Consider the following 13,890-nt stretch of genomic DNA (forward strand, 5'->3'; position numbering starts at 1 on the left):
GAGGGGGTGCATAAGTGCATTGGATCAGGTCCACTCTGTTGGAATGATTGCACCGACTAGGAATCTAGGTCGCAACTAGATATATATTTTCCGAAAAGACAAATGGATATAACAATGATCTCTTGCCACAACTCAACTTGATAATTACAGGATGATATAGATGATAGATGCACATTCTTTTAAAAAAGAATTTATTTGAAAAAATAATATCTGTTATGTGATATACTACATCCGTTCTTAAATAGTTTTCGTTTTAAGAATTTGATTTTGTTCTAAATAGATGTCAGTTTAGGTCTTCAAAATGGTGTTTTACTAGAGTATTCATATTAAAAGCTATTGTAAAATGGAGTTTCAAACTTTAGCTACAAATTACTTTTTATTTTTTTTTAGAGAAAAGGTCTCCCCCGTTTTATTAAGAATAAAACGAAAACGACTTCAGTTCAGACATTCAGATCCTACGCGTATTCCAGGCGCGCCCGCCAAAGTGCATGCCATTCACACCAAAAAACCAAAGTTCTCAGCATAGGACAACTATGAAGCTAGAACACTACCCCCATCACCGCTATTCACCTCCCTCCGAAAGAGCACCGCATGGTTTGAGGTGGATTCCTGCCATTCCAGACTCGGCGGTTCCCTGTACCATGTCTCGAGAGCTCGCACGCAGCCGTCCAAACGAGCCATCTCTGTTTCCTTGAACAGCAGCCTCCAATTTTTTAAAGAGTTCGCCAACTTGCCTATCAGCAGCTTCATTCCCAACCAGCTTTGTCCCTGAAAGCAAAGAGCATTTCTTAGTTTCCAAATGCACCAGAGAGCAGCTGCACAGCAGGAATTCATTACATTATGCTTCTTATTGCTTACCCACCACCGGGCAATAGATTCATAATCATTTCCTAGTTGAATATTAAACAACTCAGATAAGAAATGCCAAACCAGCTTAGCAATACAACAGCCAAAGAAGAGGTGGTGAACTGATTCTGTTTCTGAGCAAAAAAGACAGGTTAAATCCTCCACATTCCTTCTTTTAGCTAAGTTATCTCTAGTCAACAACCGATTATTAGCTAACAACCACAGGAAGATGTGAATTCTGGGAGGAACAGTTAACTGCCAAACAGAAGGAATAAAGACAGGACACACTCCTCTAAAACTGATAACAGCATATAACGACTGAACCGAGTAAACACCCGACGAGTTGTACTGCCAGATGATAGAGTCACAATCATCCGTGAACTCGATAGACTCTGCAATACTAATCAGCTCCTCCCACATACTCATACCAGCATTAGAAACAGTCCTTCTGAAAGTGAATTTTAGATTCACACCGTCCCAAACCTCAGCTATACTATGTCCCTTCTCATTCACAATATCATATAACTGCCAATACTGAATAGCTAAGTTAGAAGTTCCTATCCAAATGTCCTCCCAAAATCTAATAGATTTACCATTACCCACTTTCCAAACATAACCTAAAAAGGCTGCCTTACTAGCCCATAAGACCCCTTTCCAAAAAGGAGACGCCCCAATGGTTGGACAACAAAAAAGATTGGGGTCTTTAGTATTGTACTTCTGGTCAATAATCTTCCTCCAAACTCCCTCACCACTTAAGTGATATCTTGAAATCCAAGAGGCTAATAAGCACATATTCAAGTTCTTAAGATCAGGAATCCCTAAACCACCGAACTCTTTCTTTTGAGCAATCATTTGCCAGCTAGCTAAGTGATACTTATGCATATTCTCCTGGTCATTCCAGAAGAAATTAGACATTTGGGTGTTAATGGCTTCAACAGCCCATCTAGGGAACTTTATAATCGACATCAAGTAAATAGGGATACTAGCTAAACAAGCTTTCAACAGAGTTAATCTTCCACCATAGGACAAAAGCCTACCTCTCCAACCCGAAACTTTCTTAATAACCTTGTCTACTATAGGTTGGATATCCTCCCTCTTTAAGTTGGTATAATGTAGAGGCACACCCAAATATTTAAAAGGGAACTTACCTATCTTGCAACGGAAAATCCTAGCGAACTGATTAGCTCTTCCCTCATCTAAGCCTAAAGCTATTAGGTCACTCTTACAATAATTGATCCTCATTCCAGAGAGCTGTTCAAAACAGGACAGTAACCACTTAAAATTTGTGGCCTTGTTCAGATCATTAGCAAGAAAAAGAAGGGTATCATCAGCATACTGGAGGCTTAGAATTCCTCCAGGGTTTATATTTGACATTAGACCTTGAATAGAACCATAACCTGCTGCCTTAGAGAGTATTTTAGTAAAGACATCCACTACCAGATTAAACAGCAAGGGAGATAAAGGGTCTCCTTGTCTAAGGCCTTTACCAGGTTTAAAGTATCCACTATTTTCCTCATTTATCCTCACACAAATAGAGCCACCTTTAACAGTTGCCATAACCCACCTGATCCACCTTTTACCAAAACCCCTGGAAGAGAGCATTTCCTCCAAAAAAACTCCAATCGACTCTATCATAAGCCTTCTCATAATCCAGCTTTAAAATAATGCCCTTTCCCTTCTTAGTCATAACATCATGAATAATTTCATGAGCCGCTACTACACTCTCAAGAATGAATCTGCCTTTAATGAAAGCATTTTGATTAGAAGAGATCAACCTATCACAGATCTTGACAAGCCTATTATTCATAGCTTTGGTAAAAATCTTAAAACTACAGTTAATTAAACTGATCGGTCTAAATTTTCTTAAAACCTTAGCATCATCCTCTTTAGGGACCAAGGTAAGAATCACATAGTTAAGTCTAGCTATATTGAGCTCACCTTTCTCAAAACATCTAAACAGGGACAAAAAGTCTTGTTTAATAAGACTCCAGAACTTTTGGTAAAACAGGAAAGGAAAACCATCTGGGCCAGGAGCACCATCAGCATAAGACCCAAAAACCGCCTCTCTAATCTCTTCCTCAGAGAAAGGGGCCTCTAACAAATCATTCTCTCCATTAGAAACTTTTTCATCCGTAGTCCAGAAAGTATCCTCTAGGTGCAGATGAAGCCTCTCTTCATAGCCAAAAAGGTTTTTATAATAATCAAAAGCTAGATTCAACATATCTACATTATTATTGACTACACCATCAGGACCTTCTAACATGATAATAGCTTTCTTTCTTTTTCTCTGATTAGCAACTGCCTGAAAATAAGCAGTATTTTTATCTCCTTCTTTAATGTCTCTTTCCCTAGCTCTCTGTCTAGCTTTTATCTCTTCTATCTTCCAAATATTATCTAGCTCTAAGGCAATTTCTTTCATTCTAAAATGCTCAGCATCAGTTAACTGTTGCTGTTCAGAGAGGATATCAAGGAAGTCATACTCCCCAATCAGAATATGTTTCCTTTTCCTAATCTCCGCATCTATATTTAAGGCCCAACCTTTAGCCTTTTTCCTAAGAAGTCTAATTTTAGATTGCTAGACCTCCAAAGGGTCAATTACATCCATAGGAGTGTTCCAGACTTGTTCAACAAGCTTAGAGAAATCCTCCCTCTCTAACCACCACTTCTCAAAACGAAAAAGCTTAGGTTTCCTCATACAATTTAAACCAAAGTCTAAAGCTAAAGGAACATGATCACTACAAGGCTTAGGTAAAGATCTCACACTAGCCATAGGATACTTACTCTCAAAATTGGTAGAGACAAAAATTCTGTCCAGGGTAGCCATAATCGGCTGAATCTGGTTATTTATCCAAGTAAAAGATCTAGTTGGGTTTTTCATCTCCACTAGATCCCATTTGTTGATCCAATCATTATAACGATAGGACCAATGCGGATTGATAACACCATTGTTTTTATCCCTCTGATCTCTAACTAAGTTAAAGTCTCCTCCAATCACAGTTGGACCATCCCAATAACCCATAACATCATGCAGTTCATTAATGAACTCCTGTTTACCTTCCTCATAAGGGGAACCATACACTACCACTAATCTCCAAACAAAATTATCAATCACATTTTTTATATGAGCAATCAAACAAAAATGTTTCAATTGCCAGCTAAGAACATCAAACTTACCAGCTCTAAAACCTACTAAAATACCACCTGAGGAGCCCTTAGCCGGTAAGTAGTTCCATATAAAATTCCTATTAGCAGAGTGCATAAAAGACTCACTAATATGATCTTTTTTTGTTTCTTGGAGACCAACAAAGTCCAAATTATTATTGTTAATAAAGTCAGCCACACATATAAGCCTACCAGCCTTGTTAAGGCCTCTAATATTTCAGAATCCTCCTATCATTGGAAACTTTGTCAAATTTATTTATACCTCTATGTTTCCTAACCACTTGAGACCATGTTTGATTATCCTCCTCAGCCACCTTTGTAACTAAAGGTTTGCCAAGATGAGGATTCCCTTCTTGAATAAGGGAGGTCTCCTTCCTAACCATCTCTACATCTAAATTCTCAGGTAGAGTTACCTCAGGGTTTTCAGCTTCAAAAGCTAACCCTCTATCTACTTCACTATTTTTCATTGTTTCTATATTATTCAACATATTTTGGGTATCCAAACCCAAAGATATGTTAGCTTGTCTAGCCAATTGAGTTAAAAACTCATTATCCAGGGCAGCAAAAGAATTACCAGTCTGTTTGTCAGATCCAATTTCCAGATTCTTGAGTTTCTTGTATTCTTGTGCTCTTTACAAAACAGTTTTCCCATCTTGAGGACGCCTCTTGGACTTTCTGTCACACAGTACAGGGCCCCAGGCCGTCTTCTTTGTCTGCAGACCCATATCTGGAACAGATTTATCATCCGGTTCATTTTGCTCTACTGCACCCACCTCCATCTCAAGCAACAAACTCCTATTACCCAGACAAACCTTCTCCCTCTCAGTCTCTGCTGTCACCCCTCCATTAGGCTCCATATCAGCTTCAGATTCTCCCTCAGATTCTTCTAGTTCTATTTCTTGCAACAGTCTGGAGCAACCTTTTGTAGTTAGCTCTTCTTGAGCACCTTGCTGAAATTCTAACCAATGCTTTATCTGCTCCTCACTGAAGTTAAATTTGTTCTCCTCATTTGTATTACTGTTAATTCCAGAGACACTACCATCTTTTTTGGAAAACTCCAACCTTTTATCCTGGGTCTTGTACACCTTTTCCTTAATTGTTCCACATAGCTGACCTCTCATGTCTCCTGACTGCTCCATGTCAGCAATCAACTGAGCCACTTGGTCTACCTGCCAAGAACCTTCACCTTTGACATTAACTTTTTTCCCATGTTGATTGCCTTTGTTACTCTGCTTTATTTCTGGAGTCTTGATACTCCCATGTGCTGGTGGATTAGTTCTCTCAGATTCCATATGATCTTTGCTATTTGTATCATCCTCCAAATCATCTGCCTCGTCATCATTTCCATTGTCATGTCCATCCTCATCATCAGGAGCAAAACCTTCCGTCATCCGTTGGGTGAGACCCTCAACTGAGAAGAATATCAAATATAATTTTCCTTCCATCTCATAGAGCCTTTCAAAAGGGATTTTACATGGATCCTTACAAGAAATCTTGATTCTGATCACCTCATAGAAAGACTTGAACAAAGTAGACTAATCCACTTCAATCATCACACCAAAACTAGAGGCAATCTGGGCGAAAACCTTCCAGTCACACCATTTTGGTGGAATACCCCTAATCTGGACCCAAGCTTCCTGTAGCTCTTCAAAAGGTTCTAAATCTCCAAACCATTCAAGCACCTCTACCTCTACACCTTCCTTTCTCAGATTAAAAGAAGGGTAGTTTTTAATATCAGCTACCTTCCTATGAGGGGGAAACCGAACTAGAAATTTTCCAGAATCTAACTCTCTTATCTGCCAAGGCCAATCCTTGCAATAGATTGCAGCCAATTCCTTCTCCAATTCTATCACAGATATCACCCCTTTCTTTACCTTCACCACACCACAATTCTTGAAATTGAGCCATTGGTTAGTCTCAGCATCAGGAACATCTACATGATAAAAACCTAGCCCAACACCCGCACTGCCTAAATAAGTAGCTGATGGTTGAGCTTTCTTCCAATTTGGGCACGAATTCATGTGGTGGCCCGGGATAGCACAGATAAAGCAGATCTTTGGTTTGCTACAAATTCCTACAAAGTGACCCGGCTCTCCACAATTGAAGCAAGTTAGGTCACGATACCTGGGATCAATAACAGGGGGCTTCTCTTGAACTTCTGGAGATTGTTGTTGTCGCCCAGCTTCAGATTGCGATTGGGAAGGCTTCTGCCTAGGAGGAAGTGGCCTCTGAACATGATGAGCCTGAATAGAATCCTGCATCCCTTGCTGATCTTGCCGCTGCGGACGCATCAAAGGTTGTTGATGCTGCATATGTGCTGGAGGCGGACGATAGAAGGTCCTTTGCTGCTGATGATGCTGCAAAGGTCCTCGAAGCTGGCCACCAGAAGGATTTCTTGGCGCCCTCTGCTGAGGATTCGGCAGATCAGACTGCCAAATTACTTTTTATTTAGTTTTAGCTAGTTTTAGACCAAATCACTATTTTTTGACACCACATGATGATCACCCCTAGTTTTAGCTAATGGCACCAATGCGTCTTTTCACCACCTTTGCAAAGACACCATCGTGATAATAAGAGATTTGGCGCAAGCAAGAGAATATAGGTTTTAGGCCGAGTGAACTAAGCAAGCCTTACGAGCTAGTGATCGATGCTCATGCTCTCAAGGCAAATTCGGATTACTATTTTTTCCAAAACAAAATCATGACTAAGTTTTACCAGAGCAGTGATTCTGGTGGAGCTAAACTGCTTTGCATCAATTTATTAATTCAGAGGAACTGGGAGGATGTTCCTGAATCCTGATGAGTTGAGGTGAGATAAGAAGTCACCACAAGAACAGCACTCGTGGCCTCTCTCCATGGTAGCAAGACCTGTGTGGGCTCTGATCTGGATGTCAGGACTGAGTTATTAACTCGGATAGGATTGGGTTTTGTGAAACCCAATGACTAAAAATATTGTGATTAAGTGTTGAAAACCACAAACCTCGTGTTTTTTTTTTTTTTTTTTTTTGCAACTTGAGACCACGAAACACTACGGTTTTGAACAATTTTGCTCTTAAAGAACATCATAACCATCAAAATTTCGGTTTAAGCATGATCGTACAACAGTGTTATTGTGATTTTTTTCTCAGTCTATCGCCTTGGTAATTGGTAATTGGTAAGCATCAACAAAAGTGGCGTTGCTGTTGGTGGTTGTATTTGTGCGGCCATTAGGCCTCGACGCCTCGTCGAACAGGAGCCGGCGACGTCGCCCCCTTCGTCGCCTCCACCGTGCCCACGCCACGAATCCATTCCATTCGCATTCCCTCACATGCCGCCCGCCTCCATAATACTGCACCGCCCCCCATGCCGCCATCCATATCCCTCGCCCACCAGCACGCGCCATTGGAATTGGCATTCGATTCCCAGCCCGGTCCACGTGCTAGCTCCTCCCCCGCCTTCTTGGCGCGCTCCTGCGAGCAGAAGCTAGCTTACCGTGCTGGTGGTGCGGGCGGCGTCGTACATGAAGGTGCTGTGCAGCGCGTGCGAGGCGGCGGAGGCGAGCGTTCTCTGCTGCGCCGACGATGCCGCCCTCTGCGCGCGCTGCGACCGCGAAGTCCACGCCGCCAACCGCCTCGCTAGCAAGCACCAGCGCCTGCCCCTCCTCGCCCCCGGCGCTGCTTCCACCGGTGACGCCGCCGTGTCGCCGCCCAAGTGCGACATATGCCAGGTGCGTGCGTGGTCGTTCTTGGTTTACTCGTTCGTCGTCCAATGTTGTTGTTTCTTAGCCTGGGCTTGATCGATCGGTCGATCTTCGCCGCCGCGGCGGTTCAGGAATGCGACGCCTACTTCTTCTGCCTCGAGGACCGCGCGCTGCTCTGCCGGAGCTGCGACGTCGCCGTGCACACCGCCAACGCCTTCGTCTCCGCGCACCGCCGCTTCCTCCTCACGGGAGTCCAGGTCGGCCAGGAGCAGGACGACGACCGCTCACCGGAGCAGCCGGAGCCGTCCCCTCCCCCGCCGGCCAAGAGGGACCCGGCCCCGCTCTACGGCGATAGCGACTTCAGCTGGGCGGCCACCGAGCAGAACGCCGCCGGCGTCACCGGGAGCCTCCTCGACTGGTCGGCAGTGAACGAGCAGTTCAGCTCCCCTGCTCCCCGGCAAGCGGAGGCCGCGAGCAGCGCCACGACGAAGCGGAGCCCGCGGGCGCCGGCTATCAGTACCGGCCAGGGCCGCGTGGCTGGTGGGGTGATGGATTGGCCCCTGGGCGAGTTCTTTCGCGGCGTCAGCGACTTCAACGGCGGCTTCGGCTTCGGCTTCGGCTTCGGCGAGAGCGGTACCTCTAAGGTCAGCGCCAAGCTCTTCTTTTTTTTGGCCATTTATTTCCCCCTCAATGCAATTTAATCGCGGATTATTTTGGCGTTTCACGCCTCAATTAATTTAGCGATCGTTCGGCGGCCACCGTGCAAAGATGCAATTTTTATTGCTTCATTAAGATTAGTCGTCTTGTAATTGATCTGACATTCTGATGACATGTGCCAATCGCAATCTGCAGGCAGACAGCGGGAAACTCGGGGGCAGCGCGGCGGGCTCCCCGTACTACCAGTCATCGTCGGAGGACCGGGACGCCGACGAGCTCTTCGGCCAGGTGCCGGAGATCCATAGTTCGGTGCCGGAGCTCCCCTCCCTGCCGACGGCCTCCGGCCTCCAATGGCAACAGGGTGCCTCGGACAGCACCGCGTTCGTGCCGGACATCTGCTCCCCGGACAGCTTCTTCCGGTGCTACCCGGCCGCCGCGGCCGCAAAGCGCCGGAGGAAATGCTAGCGACGAGAAGACGCAGGAAGATGATGCGACATACGCAGCTAGCGCTTCTGAGCCTAGCTGTGGCCGTGTATGTGTGTGAGAGTGAGAGCGCAGCTGAAATTCAACGATGAGAGTAATGGCACTTCAGATTACGTGTGCTTGGTTGGTGCATCTGATCTTCAACGATCGAACGAGCTAGAAACTGATAGATTTTTTGGACTTGCACGAAGGAGATGGATGGAGCTGGAAGTCTGCAAAAGACTGATGCACTAACTGATAGGTAGATAGTCAGAGCTTGATCAGGGGATAGGTTGTGTCCGTGTAACAAAAACTTGATCAGGGGACAGGTTGAAGCGTCGTTTGTAGCTTGTAGTAATGTTTCTAATAAATATCTTATTTTAGCCGCCCATTTTCTGCCTCCAATTTGAACAACCAGTAGTAAGGGGAAAAGTCTATTTTTCGTCTCCTAACTTTTCACGTGGTTTAAAATTAGTTTCTCAACTCAAATACCAAAATTCTTTCGTTCTCCATATTTCAAAACCGTTCCAATCGTATCCCTCCACTACCATCCAAATGGTTTTTCATGGTTATATTTATTAAGGATTTCTACTCGATTATCTGTAGTATGTAATATAGAAATAGGGGTACCTATGTAGGTCATCAAAAAATATCATAGAGAGATGTAGATTTATACAAGTTTAGACCTACTAGTTTGATAATAGTCTTACATCATATTTTGCTTTGATTATTCTAAGATCATATAATATAATGAGGTGTGTAGATGGATCTAACCCTAAGAAATAGGTGAGTTTCTATGTATCTACTGATGAAGATCTAGTCAGGTAAAGGATTTCTTGTGCTGTAGATTTTTAATAGGTGTTGGTCTTCGATCCGACTAGTCTTGCTGGTGGGTTCGTGGCTTCAGAGATCTGAAGATGTGAGTTGCATGTTTTAAGGCTTCTGTTGGCTTTGATTGTTGTTGTTTGCGTTGTTTCCGTTGCTTTGGACATAACCCTCTCCCGCCTTATATAATAATAGATGTACATAGTCAATAAAAATATTTTTTCTATATTTACTTGTATCTTTAATTTAGTCTTCTCAACCCATTGCTAATATGGTTCATTCTGCAACTCAAGTCATATTTTGTCACAGTTCCTTAATCAAATAATTATTGCAGGGAGCTAAACTAACTATCTATCACATGTGACCTCTAAGGGCTAAGCTACTGTAGCATCGAATCCTCTTATATACACATATAGATGTGTATATATATACGTATATGTATCCTAATGTCTATGCTTATACATACGTTTACACATATACATATAATTTTCATTCTCGATAAATTCCAGTAAAAATGTCGAGAATATTAGTTATATTGATAAATCGTTTTTTATAATCTAAAATGCAGAGAAAAAAATATCTAAAACTTAAAAAATGAAATGAATTTTGTTCGTATTACTTTCATCTACATGTCGAGTGGAATATTAGTTATATTGATAAATCTACTAAAATAATCTAAATATACTATATATTAACTGGTCAAGATTTAGAGGCTTTTCAAGGAGCTAAGGTACTATAGCTACTATAGCCTCTATTGTAGCATTGAATCCTCTGATGTACACATATCAGACCTGCCCAAATGGGCCTGTTGGGCCGGCACGGCACGAGCCCGGCTAGGCACGGCCCGACAGACCAAGCTAAGCAACCAGGTCGTGCCATGCCGGCCCGCGTGCTGGAGGCGCGACCCGCGTGTTAGAGGCGCGGCCCACAGCACGGCCCGAGCACGGTTTCGGCACGGTGGGTTGGCTAGGCAGGGAGGGGCGGCGGGGGTATCTAGGGCGGGGCGGAGGTGGGGGTGGAGGCGTGGCCGTCCGGTGCGGGGTGGAGGCGGGGCGGCGGTGTGGCCGGGGTGAAGCGACTGAGAGATGGCGTGGCCAGGCGGGATAGGGAGCAGCCAAGGCGAACTGCTGGGGCGAGATGGCGGGGCAGGGCGGTAGCGGCGTGGCCGGCCGTGGCAAGGGTGGGGCGGGGTGGGCCGTGCTCGTGCTGGCCCGGGCACGGTCCGTCGCACTGGAAGTTCTTGGGCTGTGCCTACAGTACCGTGCCTCGGGCCGGCCCAGTAGGCAAGGCCCACTTGGACAACACTAACACGTATAGATGTGCATATAAATATGTATATGTATCCGTATATCTATGCTTCTACATATATTTACACATATAAATATAATTTTCATTTTCGATAAATTCCAGCAAAAATATCAAATGGAATATTAGTTATATTGATAAATCGGCTGAAATAATCTAAAATGTAGAGAAATTATCTAAAACTTTTAAAAATATGAAATAGATTTTGTTAGGTTCGTGTTACTTTCGTCTACATGTTGAATGGAATATTATTTATATTTATATTCAACTGAAATAATCTAAAATGCAAAGAAAATTATCTAAAATTCAAAAAATATGTAACAAAATTTGTTAAGTTCGTATTACTTTTGTCTATATGTTAGAAATATGTGCATGCATGAAAGTACTACTATTTTTCCTATAATTAAGTAAATATATTAAATATTGATAAATTCGTAAATATTGATATGTCTAAAACCGGTGAATCTAATTTTTTAGTCTTCTTTTATCATCCTCTGTGCAATAAAAAAAATATGCACGACGTAGGCGCACCAATCAACTAAGTATATCTTGATAGATTATTGTTTTCCCAAAAATTATATTATAGGTTAGTCGGTAGCAACATTGCGACGTAGCAAGATCTCAGTCAATCTTTTGCATAAATATATTTTCTAAATGAACACTCTACAGAAATATCAAACTCTAGATATTTCTCGCACAAAATCTTGTGATGTTGAGGAAATTCTAAATTAAATATGCATTTTTAAGTTTTTTCTTTAAGTCTTAAAAATACGTGCCATATTAAATTTCATCATAATACAAGACTTTGGGAAATAAGGTAAATATGTTCCATAACGCATTGAAAAATAATCGACTTACAATAGAGATAGTTTTGATACATTTTATAGTTTATAACATATTTAGTAAATTAATTTTTGGATTAAGCCAGAACGAGGATAATTATATAATTTATGGGTATACAGTGAAGTGAAACCTTGACTCAAATGGAGTTTACAGTGAGATTAATAATCAGAACTAAAAGAAATATTACAAACTATAAGATGGTACCAGATTGCACCAAACATTTGATACGACATGGTGTGATGCTACATATTTTTTCCATGACATTAAAAGTCTTTAAATTGCATTTACAAATATATTCTAAATATACTTACAATTTATTTCCTTGTTTTTACAAGTTGATTGTACTGCTTTAGAGTTGCGTCTTATATATATACTAGTATTAACCCCGCGCTTTACTGTGAAAGATTTTTTTGTCTTCACATCCTTAAAGCAAAAGTCCCAAGGAAAATTCTAGTATTTTTCTTGAGTGTAGTATAAACTTGCCGAGATATGTTTTCAAATTCATACTCTCCATCTTATATATTACTCCGTATCGCCTAAGAGTGTACTCTTTTGATAATTTTTATCCTGGTTCATAGTTTATATGAATTAATCTACTATGATTTACGTGGCTTGGTCCCAGACACAATAATTTTGAAAATATAACTAATTTAACTTCAATAGGATTTTCCTACTATCTTTCAAACACTAAAATACAAAATATTTCAGCTCATTGTCCTAAAAATTTATTATTAACTTTAATGATGGGCTTAATAACATAGGATCATGTAGTACTTCATAATTTACATTGTATTCGTTCGGAAAAAAAAAATCCATACTGTATTATTTTCTATTTAATACGCATACTCCATTCACTATCTATTCAATATTCATTTTTGCACTTCTAACCTCACCACATTGGGGCTGATCACAGCCCCAATGTGGCTCAGAGCCACACCTGAGAAATTTGGATTTTTACCACTCTAAAAAGTAGGTTTCACATTTTTGCCTTTCCAAATATTGTTTTCCAGAATTGCCTCTTAGATTTTCTTGCCATTATGCAATTTTAATTCAATTTTATTTTCTTTTATCATCTCATCTCACGTGAGAAGACTGTTTTACCCTTAGAGTCGAGTAAGATTGGCTGGATTGAACCAACTGGCTGGCTCGAGCTAACTCTTCTCTTGGGAATGTTATAGTACATCGCTAGGTCAAACGCAAACCCCATCATTGCACATCCCCTTCTAGTCGTCATGAATTCTTGTTTTTGTTGGCTTTGCCCCTCTCATGTTCCCCCGCCACCACCAAGGTCAGCAACCCCATGCTTCTCACCACCGCCTCTAGATGGCACACTTCCTCCCCCGACGCTACCTCCCTGTTGTTCATTCCCCAACCCTGCCTAGGACCTCCTCCATCTTCTCCATGCCATGCCATGCCAGGCTCACGTCGTCGCTGTGAGGGGAGGAAGAAGACTAGAAGTGCAGATCTAACCTTGCCAAACATGTTAGTCCCAGCTTCGGTGGTTTCTTCATATATTGCATCCATGAGACTTACTAATATATATTCTTGAAAAACATGTTAATCCTAATGACTATATTGTTATTAATCACTAAAATCACAATCATGATCTAATAGAGCTATTTTCGCTACACCGACTTCATCAAGTGAAGGATGAAGGTTATGAAATTGAACATGATGGAAAGCTTATAGCATTTTTCTCTGCACTTAATTGAGATCAGGTATAGCTCTATAACACTCCGTTGCTTGGTTGGACTAACATCTATTCCCATCATACTGTGGTGCAACGTTGTTTGCTTTTCTATTTCCCTGAAGACAAGAAAGGCTTTTCGTTGATTATGTGTCCCCTTTTTTTAATTAACTATGTTGTCAGCTCTACACTCTTGTTGGTTGCCTCTGAATAGTTGTCTTGTCCAGTTTATTTATTGTTGAAGCATGCTTTTTATATTGTGAATTGCATTTTTGATACAGATGGGCAACAAGGGTGCATTTATTCAGTTCACAGCTCCAGAACTCAAAACAAATATTGTTACTTTCCCATCTTTGGTGAGTTTTTTTTTAGAAAATGGATAAAAGCATCCGACCTTTTGTATCATGAGATGCATACAGTCAACG

The 13,890-nt window shown here is 41.8% G+C and overlaps 2 protein-coding genes across 2 annotated transcripts; one reads left to right on the forward strand and one right to left on the reverse strand.

Annotated features, from left to right (window-relative positions):
* Positions 1-395: 395 nt before the first annotated feature.
* LOC133884235 (uncharacterized) lies at positions 396-6,439 on the reverse strand. The gene is made up of 2 exons (XM_062323586.1): positions 6,133-6,439; positions 396-768 (listed from the first exon to the last, which is right to left on the reverse strand). The coding sequence occupies exons 1-2, from the start codon at positions 6,242-6,244 to the stop codon at positions 563-565; spliced, it is 318 nt and encodes a 105-aa protein (XP_062179570.1). The 5' UTR covers positions 6,245-6,439; the 3' UTR covers positions 396-562.
* A 746-nt stretch (positions 6,440-7,185) lies between these two features.
* LOC133885869 (B-box zinc finger protein 22-like) lies at positions 7,186-9,196 on the forward strand. Its single transcript, XM_062325633.1, has 3 exons — positions 7,186-7,713; positions 7,818-8,330; positions 8,539-9,196. Exons 1-3 carry the CDS (start codon positions 7,507-7,509, stop codon positions 8,806-8,808), a joined length of 990 nt encoding a protein of 329 aa, XP_062181617.1. The 5' UTR covers positions 7,186-7,506; the 3' UTR covers positions 8,809-9,196.
* Positions 9,197-13,890: the final 4,694 nt, after the last annotated feature.

This window comes from Phragmites australis, chromosome 11 (genome assembly GCF_958298935.1).
Source record: "Phragmites australis chromosome 11, lpPhrAust1.1, whole genome shotgun sequence".
Classification (NCBI taxonomy): Eukaryota; Viridiplantae; Streptophyta; class Magnoliopsida; order Poales; family Poaceae; genus Phragmites; species Phragmites australis.